General features: G+C 35.4%; 1 protein-coding gene across 2 annotated transcripts; it reads left to right on the top strand.

The window, feature by feature from the left end:
- The first annotated feature begins 27 nt into the window (after positions 1–27).
- RBM11 (RNA binding motif protein 11) lies at positions 28–16,693 on the top strand. 2 transcript variants are annotated; one of them, XM_036881551.2, is made up of 5 exons: positions 128–296; positions 3,310–3,472; positions 4,838–4,910; positions 6,420–6,513; positions 8,150–16,693. In XM_036881551.2, exons 1-5 carry the CDS (start codon positions 201–203, stop codon positions 8,435–8,437), a joined length of 714 nt encoding a protein of 237 aa, XP_036737446.2. In that variant the 5' UTR covers positions 128–200; the 3' UTR covers positions 8,438–16,693. The 2 variants fall into 2 exon arrangements, with proteins under 2 accessions (XP_057357745.1, XP_036737446.2); XM_057501762.1 differs by lacking the exon at positions 3,310–3,472 and having other exon boundaries at positions 28–296.
- Positions 16,694–16,822: the final 129 nt, after the last annotated feature.

Here is a 16,822-nt window from a genome sequence, read left to right as displayed (position 1 = left end):
CGTGGTCCCAGCCGGATCTGGGGTGGGCTGCGGCATGGTGGGCGGTTCCCGTGGGGGCCGGGGGCGTGGCCACGCAGCCTCGCCCCGCCGCTGGCGCACTCTCGATTCAGGCCCCGCCCCCTCTCCTGGGCGGTGCAGTTTAAGCGAGGGGAGGGGCGGGGTCTCGCCGCCTTCTCCATCCTCGGGCCTAGAGCGGAGGGATGTTCCCTACTCAGGAGGAGGCCAACAGGACCGTGTTTGTCGGAAATTTAGAAGCCCGTGTGAGGGAAGAGATTCTTTACGAGCTGTTCCTTCAGGTACCGTGGGGGTGAGGGGCGGCGGAGGGGCGGGGAATACCGAGCCGGAAGCGCAGCCGGAGGGGCGGGGCTCACCTGGACGCCCCTGAGCTCGGCTCCCTTCCTACCCCATCCCCAGCCTGGGTTTTTAACTTAGTTCCGCCCCGGCGCACCTGCCTTCAGGTGAGCACCTAGGCGTGAAATGTCAGTGTGTGCACCATCCCTATCCCCATCCCCATCCCCATCCGCACTGCAGAGTCCGGGGGGTGCGCAGTGACAGAGCTCCTCCCAAACCCCAGCGCACAACCCCCACCCCCTTAGTAAGTTCCTCACGCAGGTTGTCTGGGCCTTGGGTATCGTCTCAGGCAAAACAGAAACAGCCCTGTCACTGTCTCTCTTAAGGTAATAAACACCCTCATGCCTTACATCCAGCGAAATGAGAAGAGATTTAAAAATGTTTCCCTGTACATTACATACTCCCCTAAGCCTTTTTATGTGGCAGGTTTCTTTACTCCAGTATTGATAAAGAGATATGAGGTGATTTGGGCAGCCAAATAATGACTGTGACTAATTGATTCCCTGGCCAATTTGCTTTATATCAAACCAAGAATACCATCTGGAAACTTTTCAAGATCTGGTACCTCCAGAATTAAGCCTCCCTTCTCCTGTAAGCACTCACCTATTGTAATACACCTAGGTATCTCTTGCTAAAGAGATATCCTCATTTAGCCATCATCTAACAGTTTAATGATCCAGAATTCCACGGCAAACACTAAGGTGCTGAGCATACAAATTTGAGTCTTGTTCTTTCTAAAAGGAGAAATTTTAGTCAAGATTTAGGATAATTTACAAAGGAGATTCTTAATTTGCATAGTATAGCAAAGTTGTTTAGAGTTTGAGCTTTGATGCCAGCTATGTGACTGGATGAGTAAATGACTGTCACAGTGCCTCAGTTTCCTCAAATGTCCAATGGTAGTAATAGAATCTACATTTGTGTTGTAAAGATTCAATAAGCTAATCCAAGTGAAAGAGAACTGAGCCTGGCTTACTAAGCATTTGCAGCTACTGATAGTACTATTATTACTACTGGTAAGTCAAGAAATAGTGACCTCCCCAATCAGAATAAGGGCAAATTCCAAGGAAGACAATAGCAAAGCTAAATTACCAGAAGTGAGTACTAGAGGTAAAAGGGGTCCTTTTTGGAAAGGCCCTACCATTGTCTCTAAACTTAAGCACCCCTCTGTTAATTATAGATACACATAATTTGATACAGAGAATTCCCTCCAAAAACACAGTTTACTTTTCTGGACATAGAACTTTTTGTTATTTGAAAAATATTGTTGATTCGAGGCTTTTATGATTAATTCTTCTAATTTTCCATCTTTTAAACTTTCCCTTTTTTAATTGTGCTAATAATACCTATCCTTTCCAATAGTTATTTTCCCTCAGTATCATTTAAAACTTGTCACTCTAAAAAAATAAAAGAAGGGGGGAAGAAAGAAAGGACAACAGAAAAAAAAGAAAGAAATTTATTGGTATTTTTCTCCAGAAAGCTTCTTTCATGTTGAGCCTCGAAAAAAGAGATTGGAAAGGGGAGGATAGTTGGGGGAGAAAAGGCATGAAGGCCCTCACATTCATAAATTATTTCTAGTCAAGTACTGAATCTATATTAGTTGTATGGATCTATGAGATATGTATATATATAATCTCACTTTCATAATTTATACCTATACAAAATAGTCATATCTTTTAACAGATCAAGCAACCAAGCATATGTTTTTATTTTTGGCCAGGCCCTTATATATATTCTGGAAGGATTTACTAAAGTGAGGTATCTTTTATAGAGGTTTCAACCCAGCAAAACCTAGCAAATCTTGACTACTTCAAAACTCTTTATGTGTTTCATTCTAGTTTAAAAAGACTAAAGATATGATTGTTGCTACAAGCCAGTCTTCTTTTTGGATTTTTATCTTTAAAAATTCTTTGGCATATATTTGAATTTGTAAAATTCAAGGCATTTAAGCATATTCTATCCACTTGTGTTTTCATACATTTAATGCCAGTAGTGGAAAAGTACTGATTAAAATGGTAATCAAATAGTAATTATTTATAATAATAAATATTTTATTACTGTGTATCTTTTTATTAGTTTCTTTCAAATTTCTGATTATCCTTTGAAGTGAGAAAATCAGGTTTACTATCTTTGTATTTTTAACTAAGAAATGCTAAAGCAGAGATTTTGAGAGGAAAGAAAATGAATTCACTTTCAAATATGTTGAGTGAAGCACAGTCACATGGAGGTCTCTAGGAGACTGTCTCCATGAGAGAGGCATGAGTGGGAAAAATAGATTTGTTAATGAAGTGTTCCTTGAAGCCATAGAAGGGAAGATGCCTAGTCCCTGCGAAAGCAAAGAATGCAAAGAGAAAGACTAAATCTTAAATTTTCCTATTGTTGGATTTAGAGCCTTTCTAATTTTTCACTCTTAATAATCCACCTACTTAAGTGTTAAACGTATTAAAACTTTTTTGCTTTGGAATATTTGCTAAATGGAATTACTAGATCAAAATGCATGATGTATTTAGTTTCTCTTGTAAAACACTTTAATCTTGACAGAAAAAATTAGGCTGTAATATATGTTACCAATTTTTTATAATTCAACCAACAGTGGGTTTGTATTTTTGAATTACACTCTGTTAGTATGTAAGGAGACAAAGTAGTATTTTAATCTTAGATTTCAATGCTTTCTAACTTGTTTCGTTAAGCCTAACAGAAGGATAACATATCTTTCTTTTTAAGATTTGGAACTGTTACCTAAAATTTCCTGTTCTTAACAGTCATGAATGTTTCTTTGATGAGCCAGAAAATACCAAGAAAGTGTGATGAAGTGTGATACTTATTGTTAGGAATATACATTATTAGCAGAGCTACCTAAAGCTAGCAGGTTTTTTAGATCTAATGTTGAATATACTTGATTCATCTAAGTGTAAAAAAATCTTGAGATTTATGAGAAAATAATTTTTAAGTTTCTTATAGGCTGGCCCATTAACCAAAGTGACTATATGCAAAGACAGAGAAGGAAAGCCGAAGTCTTTTGGATTTGTCTGCTTTAAACACCCAGAATCAGTGTCTTACGCCATAGCTTTGCTGAATGGAATTCGTTTATATGGAAGACCAATTAATGTGCAGTATCGATTTGGTAGGTCCTGTCACTGATGAATCTTAAAAATGTGTTTTGGTGGTGGTGGTGTTCGCAGAGGTCTGAACACTTTGTTTTCTATGTAACGTAAGACCCAAAAAGTGCCCCTGTGGCCTCTGTTAAACTTTCTCAGAACACACGTATATCCATATTGTTACATAATTAATATTGCCAATTACACTGCCAATCCATAGCATCTTTTCCATATTAAAAGTTTAAATGTTCTATTTTAATATGAGTTAGCAAGTAGTTATGATAGTTACTATTGGCAGTTGTAAATGAAGCAAATATAATTGAACTGGGGACACACAACTCTAGCTTTTATACTGCAAAGCTGTATTTGCTAATATTCTTGTCAATGCTAATTTATAGTATCAAATACCTACTATTTGGAAGACAGGGTGAGCACCTTAGTCCTTCTCGGGAAATCATGCTGTACAAAACAGCTCAGTAGCTAAACTCCTTTAAAAGTCACTGGCCAAAGGCAGCTGTAGAGTGACCCTTAATAGCTATGGAAGGAAGCTTCCTGACATGGATGGCCTCAAATGCCTTCTCCTTGCATGCTTGTCAAGAACTGATCACCTTTGATTTGAAGCCCAGAGAACATGGTACTATTCCTCTAGGCCTGTCATGTTTTGAGAGACTGATAGCAGCAGTGCTGATGCTTATGCAAAGTAATGTTCACAGTACTTATAGTGCTTATGCTGTCTTCCTCCCCTAAATGGTTCAGGCTTACTGATGTAGCCCTTGTTTCTTTGTTTTTGTTCCTCTTGCTATACTAAAAACAAATAAGAATAATAAAACAATGCCCTGTTGCAAAGGAAAAGGGCTTCTCTTTGCATTTCAGTTTTTTAATGTCTTTGCAAAAATAGCCAGCTGCATGATGCTCTCAACTACTGTCCAAGTTACCTCACAAAGGCTGGTAAAACGGGCCAGGACATATTATTTTCAGACACATCCTCCGTCAGCTGCTCAGTTTCCTCTATAAGCTTAAATTTCCTTTTGTTAATGCAGTTTAAAGAACTCACACATTTTACACAGGAGACAAATACCACTGATTAGTTACCATTTTTAGTTTACAGGTGTATAGAATACAACAGCATGATCTACCTTATATGGTCCCATGTCACCATGACTCTTAGGTACAGCCATTGCTTTGGACAAAGTGTCATTATTATTCATTTGTAGTAATATAAACAATCTGTAAATATTACTTGGGAGATCAAAGACATATTCATGTGTCTTATATGAGTATGGAATTTTACTCACTGCTACATCCTTTTAGGTTTGGAGTTCTTTATGGTTTAATGTTAGAATTCCAAAAAATGTACCATGAAGTAATCTGTTATTCTATTTCTTTTAAAGGGAGTTCTCGTTCTTCTGAACCAGCTAATCAGAGTTTTGAGAGTTGTGTCAAGATAAATTCACATAGCTACAGGTAATTAAGAATGCTTTTTCACAAAGTTAAAGCAAACAAGTATGTTCTTATGCCAGGAAGTTTTTATATAAACTGGACTATTGTTAAACCTTTCTATTTAGACATAGGATAAAATTAAGAAATTCATTTTTTTCATAAATCATGAAAAGTGACAAGAAAATATTTTCATTTAAAGTTCAGTCTTAATATTTGCAGCAGTAGATAGTTTACCATGTACTTTTCATAGCTTTTAAATCATATAAGCATTCAAGGTCTCATTATGATGGATCACAGAGATACTATTACCCATATTTTATATTTGAATAAATAGAGATGCATAAGTTAACTAATTCCAGGATTACGAAGGTGAAAAAGTGATAGTTGCTAGACTTGAAATTACAACTTCTGACATTAAGCTATTCGGTTATTTGTTCTTGATGGAGTGGTAGCTGCCCGGGACACTGTCAGGCAAGCTATCCCAGTGGACATGGAATAGAAAGGCTCCCAAACTAAAATCTCTTATTCTTCACGTTCTTACTTCCCAGTCACTTTTTAACCCTATTGATACATGGAAGCTGCTCTTGTAAGGGTTTTCAGGACCCTTCTGATCAACAATTCAGTGGCTTTAGTGCTTATCCAGTTTCCTCTTTCATAACAGCTGACACCTGTCTAATTACTTCCTCAAAGAAATTCACTCTCCCACTGGCTTCTATAATACTACTCTCTGCACTTACAAATGGGATCACCACCTATCCATTTAGTCAGATACCTTCATCTTTTCCTCTGCCTTGTGTTCATTTTACTTTACCCACAGTACACTTCCTGTCCTAATGATTAGTAGTATTAGCATTAAAATTGTGGAATACTATGGAGGAAGTAAACTAATTAAGTCTAACTATAGAATCTAGCAAGTATTTATAACATTGGAATTTACTGGACATCTCCGTAGAAGCACTTTTATATTCATAGAAGAATATTACACTTATAAATGAAAACATTAGGACACAGAATTTTCAAATTAGGGACTTTTGTTAATTAATGTATGGAAGAAATCAGCAAATGTGAGTTCATGGTAACATCAGAGTCCACTTAGGAAAGAACATAACTATTATAGTTAAACAGTGAAGATACCATCAAAAATAAATTGAGGAAAATTCCTACTTTTTTCACATTTTATATCTGTAGAAGATTGATCTGTCCTTGGTGATTTTTAATGACTTGTTTTGTTCTCTTTATATAATCTAAGTGCTCTTTGTCTTTATATAAATAAAATGTTAATATCTTCATGTCAGAAAGCCAAATATGACTCTAAATATTGAAATTTCAATATATAGTAATTAATAAGACTTAAACTTACTGCATGATCAATATAATAACTGATGGTTAATTTAAAAGTAATTACTCTTAACTGAGCTTTCCTAGACAAGCCCTTTTTTTATTATGAAGATCCTTTTTTTTTTCAAGAAAAAAAGATATTTGTGTGTAGGAATTTTAACGTTTTTTATTACTTCCTTTTTCACTTTCTCAAAGAAATGAAGAAGTTGTGGGCAGATCTTCCTTTCCCATGCAGTCTTTTCCTATTAATGCAGCCTTACCTCAAGAATATTTTTTCTTTCAGAAGATGGTAAGTTTGGTAAGCTTTTCGATTTGGTTCGATTTATAATACGATACAAACTATGAATAATATGAAAAATATTTGGAACTTATGGTTCTCCAATTGAAGCCTGGGGTAAAGACAGAAGCAGCCTAGCACCGACCTAGGTGGTGGTGTGCTCTAACTCGGTCATCTTAAATCCCACACATGGTACCTTGGCAAACAGCCAGTGCATAAGCAGAAAAGGGCTGAATGGTAGTGATCATGTGCTGTGGTCCAATTAAAATTGGAGTAAAGAGTTCTCATTTAAATGACTACTTTTAAAAATATTTTTTAGAATTGAATAATTTCATTAGGTGAAACACTTTAATGTAATCTAGGTGAAGTATTTTTATATAATGTAATCATCAATCACAAATATGCTTTTGGGTATGGACTTTTTTTTAAATAAATTTCTTTTTTTAACTAAAGGCAAAGATCCTCAATTGGTAAATTACATTATTTCCAAAGGCTCCCAAAAATATGGTCTGACCTAGTAATTATAGTTATGGTCATTATTGTTAAAGGAGAATTTAAGATTTTTTTTTTCATTCCAACTCTTTGTTTTATACATAGTAAAACTGAGGTATAGGATGTTAATCAACAAGCCCAAAATCATACAGCTCATTTGTGACAGATGTGGGACTGTAATACAGCTCTTCTGATTCACAGGATATGATTTTTGCAAACATCCAACATAAATGTGAGCTTCAGATTTTTTGAATAGCCTTTTTCACTTTGTAAACATAAGGAAAACTGATAATTCAAGTTTAAAAAAAAAATTCTTACAGTGAGATATTAGTAAACAGTTCTCATCTGAAACTGTCAATATCTTCTTCCCAGAATTTTTTTATCTTTGATAAAGATCACATACACACAAATATACAAGTTCATGTTATCTCTATTAATCTTTACTCTACTTTGAGTAGTTAGAAATTTGAGTTAAAAACAAGAAAGCATCTCTATCTTAACAGTTGATAACCATGCTATGCAATATGGTGGCCATTAGTCACTTATGGGACTAAGGAGCTTAGTTTTTTGTTTTATTTCATTTTAAATTAAAATTTAAAAACAAATATTTGGTCCATTTAATGAAAAACTAAGAATATTTGAAAGAATCTGAGTATGTGAGTCTGCTTTTTCAACTACAAATTTTATATAGTCTATATTTAGATCAAGTATTTTCATTGGAAATGTGGCATCCAAATTGAGATGTAAGTATAAAACACTCACCAGATTTCAAAGACTTACTATGAAAAAAGGAAAGTAAAATACCTCAGTGGTTATTCTTAAATTGGTTATATGTTGAAGTATCAATTTTTAAAATATTTTTGAGTAAAATACATTAATTGCACCTATTTTTTTATTTTTGTATTGTGGCCACTGAAAGATTTAAAACTATGTGTGTCGCTTGTATTTCTATAGGACAGCACTAATCTCTATTGTAGTAAGCTATGCACTACTTGAATATGTTAACCATTTAGGGAAGCTACCATATCCCTACTCTGAAAAGTCACTGTCCTTATATACTAACACATGGTTTTATTCGTTGGTAGTTATTTGTAGTATGAATGTACTGTGAAATTTTTGGATTTGTTTTGGTAGGTGAATGTCTTTTTTTCCACAGCAATGGCATGCATATAACCCAGCCCTTCAGCTTCCTTGCTATGAGATGACCGCACTCCTTCCTAATAGCACATCTGTGTCTTCCTCACTAAATCATGTTCCAGATCTAGAGGCCGGACCCAGCTCTTATGAATGGACTCACCAACAACCAAATGACCCTGACCTTTATCAGATGAATAAACAAAAGAGGCAAAAACAAACCAGTGATAGTGATAGTAGCACAGAAAACAATAGAGGCAGTGAATACAGCCAAAAGTTTCAAAAGTGTAAGAAGAAGAAAAGGTATTAGTACTACATTCAAATGAAATTTGTCTATACTGGTCTTAATTTTCTTAAAAGAAAAAAGAATCTTTTTTCTAGTAAGTGACAAATTTCATGACTTTCTTGTCTTTTTTGAAATATATAACAATATGACATTGGATTTGCTATTCAGTTTTTGTCTTGAATGACAAAAACTTAAAATTAATATAATGTACTAGGTTTCATATTTGTAATGGTATTGTTGACACACTGTCGGTAAGAAATACACTTTGAGTTGTTATATTTTACTACTGATGATGAAATTCACTAAACTGTTAAACAAAAGACACCCACTGAGCACTTAAGTATAAGGCACCCTGTTCTGCTGGATTGTTGGCGATACTGAGTGGGGGGACTTTCTGAATGAAACTGGTATAAATATTTAGGAGTTTCACATTCCTAACAAAATGGAATAAGCAGGCTTTAGTTTCCTTTGTTAGTAACATTTTATTTTTTTGTCTAAATATGTTGTTTCTGAGCCTTACTGTCCTACAGTTTTATCTCATAAAATGAGGATATATGACAGTGTTACCAAAGGAAAGATGATTATCATGGGATTAGTTTTTGGATGTTCCCTTTTTATATGAATGTATATGAATAGGAACACCTGCCTCTTTACTTCTCACTTAGTTATATTTCTTGAAAATTAGTTAGCTATAACAGTATTTATTTTTTGCCAGCTGGGTTTGAGAGGGTGTATTTGACATATTTAAGTCTTGATAACATAAGAGAATAACATTTCATTAATATATGATATTTAATATTTTCAAATCAAGTTTCCTATTTCTGGTTAATTTATTTTTAGAAAATAGACTACATGTAAAATTAATAGTTTATTTGGACTTATTTTTTCAGTAGCTCATTGTAAACTCACATACTGAAAATATTTACTAAAACTAATTGAAAGAATCATGCAACTTCATTGGGAGTTACCAATTTAACAGGAAAAGCCATGCTTGGATATTTCTTTTACATATTGCATAGCACTTATAAATATTTATTATTTTAGATAATAAAGACTTTTTAGCAAAATGAGTACATTTAACTTTCGCTTACAAATATACAAAACAGTAGAGTTTTAAATGTAAATATTAATCTATTTTTATCTAATCAACATGAAAAACTAAATTCTGCTTGATGTAGTTTGACCTGTATACTTTCATGTACTTGAATATTTAAAGAAGGTGACTCTTTATTCCATTTAAATTTGCATTTTTGTAATTTTCAGATCATGCAAAGAGAAATATATGTTTCTAAATAAATAGAAAATGATATATATTTAAACACATTAACTTCACCTCAACCTTTTCAGTTCTTACTACATTACAGTTTATCTAAGCCCTGAAGTATTGTGATGGGTGTTACAAGAAATGTATACATAAGAATTGTCTTAGCAAGTAAGGGTGGCTTATTTGAAGAAAATCATATTGAAGTACAGTTATATGAACTACAAGGAATTCTTGCAACTTCTTTCATCATAGGCAGGAATTACCTCAATATCAATTTTAGAAAGTAACTTAATTTGAACCAACCAGAAGGCAAATTCACATATATACTCTGGTGTCTTTTAGTGTTAGAAAATATAGAACTTCCCTTAAAATGTTAAAATCATATACAGTCCTATATAATTTTAAATTTTCAATTTTCTCAATGTATATCTTTGAGTTAAAATTATTTCTTTGCTTTAGAGGGTTTTTTATTTTTCCAGTTTATTTCTCCCTTCTCAAAATCTATTTTTAAGTATGTATGTACAACAAGAAGCTTGGAATTTGAGAACAAAATCAATCATCTTTTTTTCTCATTTTCATTAATTTACTTTTAATGAATTTCTGTAATGCATCAGACAATAGAAAAACAATTGAAAAAAATTGTTAGAATTAAAATTGGTGAAAAAGATGAGTGCAAAGCATGCCCTTGAAATCTTTGCTAAAATGATGCACCTTTAGCTCTGGTATCAAATATGTAACTGTTGAGACAAGTATTTTACCTTTGAAATCTTAGCATTAAATGTAATTGTTATAAGATATGCAGTAACTAAGTTATTGTAACATGATTAATGTAAAATTATGATGCAGTAATGTTTTTGGTTACCTTTTTACAGAAATGAAAGAAAAAGATTTAAGAATTATTACACTTTCTTTAGCACTATCCAGATGCAAGGACAGTGTACACTGACATGTAGTCAACCTCTTTCTTTGTATGGCTAAATACTAATAAACCATGGGTGATCCAAAAGTGAGATTTCTCTCTCTTGGTAACACTTTTAAAACTGTATCCCCAGGCTTTTGTCCAGTGCCTACTGAGCATGCCCACCTGGGTGTCTCTTTAGCAATGAAAATTATGTTTTGAATTTTACCCTAATTTTTTTAGCCCCAAATATTTTCTTCTTTGACCAATTTGGGCCAGTATTTTACTATGGACTGGTTGCTGGAGGGTTGCAACAATCATTGACCTCACTTCGGTGACTTAATAGAGAACCATTTCAGTCCCTCTTGTCCATTCACATACTTCAAGTATAAGGAAACAATCTTTGTCAGGCACTTAAAGAAATGAAAATGGGCCCATTTATTAGAGCCCGATCAGGAAATGAAAAGATAGAAGCATCACCAGTTGCTCACCCCATACCCACTTAAATATGTTTAAGGTCTGGGCATATTTTCCAGGGTGGATGTGGCTCCCACAGATGTGGTTTAAATAGCCTCACCTGGATGATGGCTTGGCTATTTGGTTCCGGGTCCTCCCCATCCCTAGGAAGAAAGGTGGGAGGACTGGTCCCCCACTCCCCCGCTCCTGAGGAAGGAAGGCTGGAGGAGTGGTTCCCCATCCTCCCTGCCCCTAGGAGGGCTGGAGAAGTAGGGTTGGCTCTTGGAGTATCATCCTACGGAACTAATGAAGTACCATCTGAACTTCTCAGGTCTGTAGTCTAAAGTCTTCCTATTCCACTTTTATTTCCTCTTGTGTACATCCTAGTAAGGCTATTTACATCAGAATTAAAAGTCTGTCTTTCATTAATTTATTTCCTATTAAGAAAGGTAAATTAATAGCCTGAGTTTGATTTTGGTAAAAGTGAACACTAACAGAAATCTCTATGGAAACTATATTTGACTGCAGAAAGTTCAAAAAACATCTTTTTAGGGATGATGCCTGCTTCTGTACCTCAGCCTGAGGAAGTTCAGTGAGCACAGCCTCTCCAGTTTGCACTAAGTAATATTTACTGAAGTGGTTAGTAATGATGTTATTCTGCCTTATCAGAATGAGTTCTGCAAAGTCACATGATGCCCTAATTATGGACTAATTAAGTCTCTTTATTCCCAGTCAGGGCCAACCTGCAAAAATTATTTCATGTATAAGCAAACACTGCCTTACCAAGTGAGAACAAGTGATGTATTAATCTGGTTCCTAGTAACATTTCCTTTTGAGCTTCCAATACCATCTTATTATATAATCAATAGGTCACAAAAGGAAGAAACACACCTGCTATTTGTACTGGACTTAGAGAACATAACCAGTATGTAAGAATTACAAGCTCATATATTTCCTGCATGATAAGCTTGGAGAGGATTGAGACCAGCAACTGAAAGATAATGTAATATCATGTACAAGGAACCTGAACCTGACAATAATGGGTTCATCTACTTGACTTTGCTTGGGGAGTTTAATAAATGAAAATATTCCTTAAATGAATATTGTTGATCAGTCCAACATAGTTACTATCTGAATTCTAATGATTAATGTCTTTGTTTTTATTTCTATAAGAGAAAAGTAGTAATATCCTGGATAGTTACCTACCCCAAGCTGACATCTTCATTGATTTTATCCCACCTCCAAGTTAATCACAAGCAAAACATTGCAGGGTGTCTTGCATGCCAGTTGAAACCCTGGGAGTTATTCTAGACAATTCCCTTAATTCAGTTTCTAAGTGGTCATTAACTCTTCACTTTAACCTTGTTCAGGTTCTCTTCATTCCCTCTTGAAGCATCGTTAAGCAAATCATCATTAAGCAATCAATAATGAATGCCTATCATCCTAAACACAGATTTGGGTGCTGAGAATAAAGTACTGAAAAAGTATGTTCCCAACGTTCAAGGAGCTAATTGTCTGCTGACACAGATGGACAGAAAGGTGATTTCAGGACTATGTTATAATAGATGTAAACACATTGTGCAATGGAAATGCACGAGGGTCTCCATTCCTCAAGAAAATGAATCCTGGGAGAAAGAAAGGCAATCACAGAAATGTGGAGATCTAGGAGTCTCTATACTGACTCTCAACTGTTACATTGTCAGCCCTGCTCTTGACCCCTCCTTGGAAGGGTGGCTCCACGTTTTAACTCTGTACAAGATAGTGGCTTGTCTCTTGTCAGTATCACCCCATCCTCTTGAGGATACAGGACTTTGGGTTATAGCACTAAATAAAAAAGATAAAAATTCCTGTACTCATGGAATGTGTTAGTGGAAAGAATAAATTAGATAAATAAAATATAGAGTTAGATGTTAATTGATAACTGCTGGGGAAAAACACAGAGAAATGTTTAGGGATTAAAACTCTAAGTAAGAGAGAAAGTAAGCCATGTGGTTATCTATGGGAAGAGCACTCCGGACAGAGATAACAGCAGATGCAAAGTCCCCATGGAGGAAGCATGCCTGAAAGAAAGGGAAAGAAACCAGTGTGGTAGAGGAGATTGATCAAAGGAGAGATGAGATCAGAAGATAATGAGACCTTATAGACTATTTTAAGGACTTTGTCATATACTCTCAGGTTGATGTCTTCTGAATGGGGAGGTAGGGAATGAGGATGTCAGTAGATTTGATTTCTTCTTGAATCAAATTTCCCTTCTTTCTTTACTGGCAAGATTGGAGTATTACAGTATAAGTAGGTGAAATAAGGGCACTTTGTACAAGGAAGCCTGTTATAGGTTGAATTCCTTGTACATCTCAGAATTTTGGGCTACAGATGGGAAAGGTTTGCTTTTTTTACAGATAATGTGGGCACTACATTTAGTAATAACCCAACGTCATTTGTAGGCTTAGGCCCAAAAATAGGGATATCTTTTAAGTTTGGATCTTCTTCAGAGGATTTTGAATTGAAAAGAATTCCTTTAGTGATGGTCAGAAAGTTAAGATTTTGTCTGAGGGTTAGGGGACTACAGATAACCTTTTGTTGCATTGTATGTTAGCACTGAATTTAAATAACATATCTCTACCTAGAAAATTTGCTGATAAGGAGTCAGAGAACCAAAAAAACCTAGTGAATGTTAAGCGGCCCTGAGGATGCCAGAGTAGCTTGGGATATGGGCAGAACATAAGTTGCCCTGAGACCTCAACAGTTTGAACAAAATTAGAAGTGATAGGTAAATACAAATCCTGAGCCTGTGGTAGAGAAAGTCACACAACTATCAATTTAAAAATCCAGTTTCTGATTATGTATTTTAATTGTGGCTTCTGGAGTGCAACTGAAGATTGTCTGACTCCACCAATTGGTAGGGTTTATGAGAAATTGACCCATAAATGGGGAAAAAAACAGACTGAGAATGTTGAGGTCTCATGTAATTACTACTTAGGTTGCCTTTTCTTTTAAGCATAGGACACTCCTTTCTCCTATGTCCTGACTTCTTACAGCAACTGTAAGTGTTCTTGGTGAATAGGCAGGGATCTGAGGTTGTAAAAAGAATAGGTGGGTTGGGGGTTGCTATTAAAGTTGTGTTTTTGTTTTTGTAAAAATTTCAGTTGTGAGGAAAGGACTATTGTTTCTACTTCTTTTTCTTGCTTTCTTGCAAGCTGTTTTCAAATAACTGAATGACAGCCTCAATGATAACACTAACAGGTTGGCCTTCCCATCAAACTACATTATTTTAACTTTGCTTCTTTACCTCAGAAAGATTTCCAGTTAAGGCAGAAATCAAAAAATTGTTTTTCTGAGGACTATTCTGAGGCTCTGGATTTAGGGAAGTTGTGTGTTTAGAATGTTTGCTTACTGCATTCCACAAAGGCTTTAGAACAATTCTTCTTCCAGACACATAGTTCTACTTTAGCCCAGTTAACTTTTGGAGTAAAGTCTTCTCTAATGGCTTCTCTAATCAGGTCCTGAATATCAGCCTCCAGTTGGGCCCTTTCTTGATCATTTGTAGAAGGGCCTGGAAGAGGGTCTGGCTACCTTGTTATATAATTACAATATAATCATAGGTGGGAAGGACATCCCTTGACAGCCATTTCAGGTCCCTGTTTGTGAGATTATGGACGGCCACCCAACTTTCCAGTTATATTTTGCAAATAATTTATACATTATTAAATTTGGTAGGATCTTTAGAACGTGGGGGTAAAAGGATTTGCAATTTAAAAGGTCTTCTGTTGTCCAGGGCATGTGAGTTCCTTCTGGTGGGAGGCAGGGTACATGCATAATAGGCATTTAATGGGAAGGTATAAGGCTTGTTGGGCCTTATAATTTGGGACCTAATTATAGAGCCATACAAAGTAGGTGGAATTAAAAGGGACAGTTAAGCTCTGGTATGTGTATCTGGGGCTTCAGCTAAAGCTATTTCTTTGTTGACAGTAATCACATGAGTGACTTGACTGCCCCATGTTTTGAGGTCAAGTTGGAGAACCTTTTGCAATTATTATAAGGAAAGGGAGATTAAAGAAGGCAGTTAGCTGGTCAAAAAATTTTTCTGTGGAAGCCAAGTAATTATAGGCCTTAAAAGAATTGTTTGAAGAAGAGGAGCTAGATATGGTTGAGGGAGATGGATTTGGGGTAGGGGTCCAGACATCTAGATCCTAGATCTCTAAATCTGGGAGGTCAGGAATAAGGAGTTGGGAGTAAAGGGGAATATGGGAGGAAGTCAGAGAATGTATGGTGGACATTAGTTTTTGCAAGTCTGACTTCTACTCTGTAATTTTGTTAAGGAATCCTTTTAGGCCAGCCATGCTACTTTTTGTGCCTTTCTTTCAATGTGGTCCTCCCAGAGATACCAAGACAGCATTTATTTCATATGGGAGCTCTCTATAAATCACCTTAAATATAAAATCTTCCCTAAATCAAAGGACCCATTATCTGACCTTTGGCAATTAGGATCTGCATAAATACACCTGTTCCAAATGTGACACTGTTAAGTCTTTAATGCGAAGACCTGGAGGTAACCTTCCCAGCTTAGAATACATTTTAACTAGAGGTGTCCCTGAAAAGGGCACAGAAGATGCAGCCCGCACAATTCCAAAGTTACTCCCAAAGAAAGCTGGTTTATATACCAGCTGAACAAAAGGTGGGAGCAGAGATAAATTCACTCAACTCTTCCAATAAGTAGATTTTCAGGCAATAACAGAAAAGACCATTAATCATACTTTTTTTGTTTACTACTGGATATGTTCATTACTTCTCCAGTAGTAAGAATGAAAGAATGAAGGAGACTGAAGCTGTAAGAGGTTAATAGTCACAGTAACTACTATTTATTCAGACTACTGCATGCCAGACATTATTCCTGAGAAAAACACCCTAGAAATGAGGAAGCTGAAGTTCAGTTGCCCAAAAACATGTATCTTATTTCAGCAGAGAAAAGCTGGAATATAAATCTCATGGGACTTGTTCCGGTGCTCTAAACATATTATCACACTGCTGGTACTAAGAATTTACTTGCAGGATCTATAATAACTGGACAGTGCATTTGAATGGATATTTGTTAACAGCCATCATCATTATTCCCAGGAAGGCTTTTTCATTATTAAATTACGTGACTAGTTCCAACTTTTCCTCTGGCATTTTATTCCATATTTAGCATTGAAATGTATAATCTACTTACATTGAATGTTACTGTGTGGTATGAGTTAAGGATCTAACCTTATTCTCCAAAGGGCTAGTTAAAAATGACTCCTCTTTCATATAAAAAATTCATACTTGTTCGTGTTTCTGTGCCTTTTATGCTATTCCATTTAACTCTGGCTTTACAACAATACTACATTGTCTTAATTACTCTGGCTTCAGAATATAAGGTACTGTCTCCCCTGGCTTTTGCATCTCCATACAACATTTAAATCAGTAAGTTTTTAATGCAGTTAAATTTGTTTTCTGCTTGCTTTATTTTATTGATATAAAATAGTTTACATTCAAGAACCACTTACCTATAATTAAGCAACCTGGAAAAATAATCATCTTGAAGGGTTAATTTTGCTTTGGCTTCCTTTTCCCTTTTATCTAATGTGAGCTAAAATATCTACAGAATTATTTGAAGTCCTGGAAATTTATTTCAAAAAAATATATATAAGGCTACCTGCACTCTAATCTAAGTGTATTTACATTTTATCAATCATTCTAGTTTTAAGAAGTCTTTATTCAGGATTAAAACAATAAGAGTATCAACATTTTTGAACATTTATGTGAATGTGTC

The sequence above is a fragment of the Manis pentadactyla genome, chromosome 1 (assembly GCF_030020395.1).
Source record: "Manis pentadactyla isolate mManPen7 chromosome 1, mManPen7.hap1, whole genome shotgun sequence".
Lineage (NCBI taxonomy): Eukaryota > Metazoa > Chordata > Mammalia > Pholidota > Manidae > Manis > Manis pentadactyla.
This window is presented reverse-complemented; position numbering and strand designations above follow the sequence as displayed.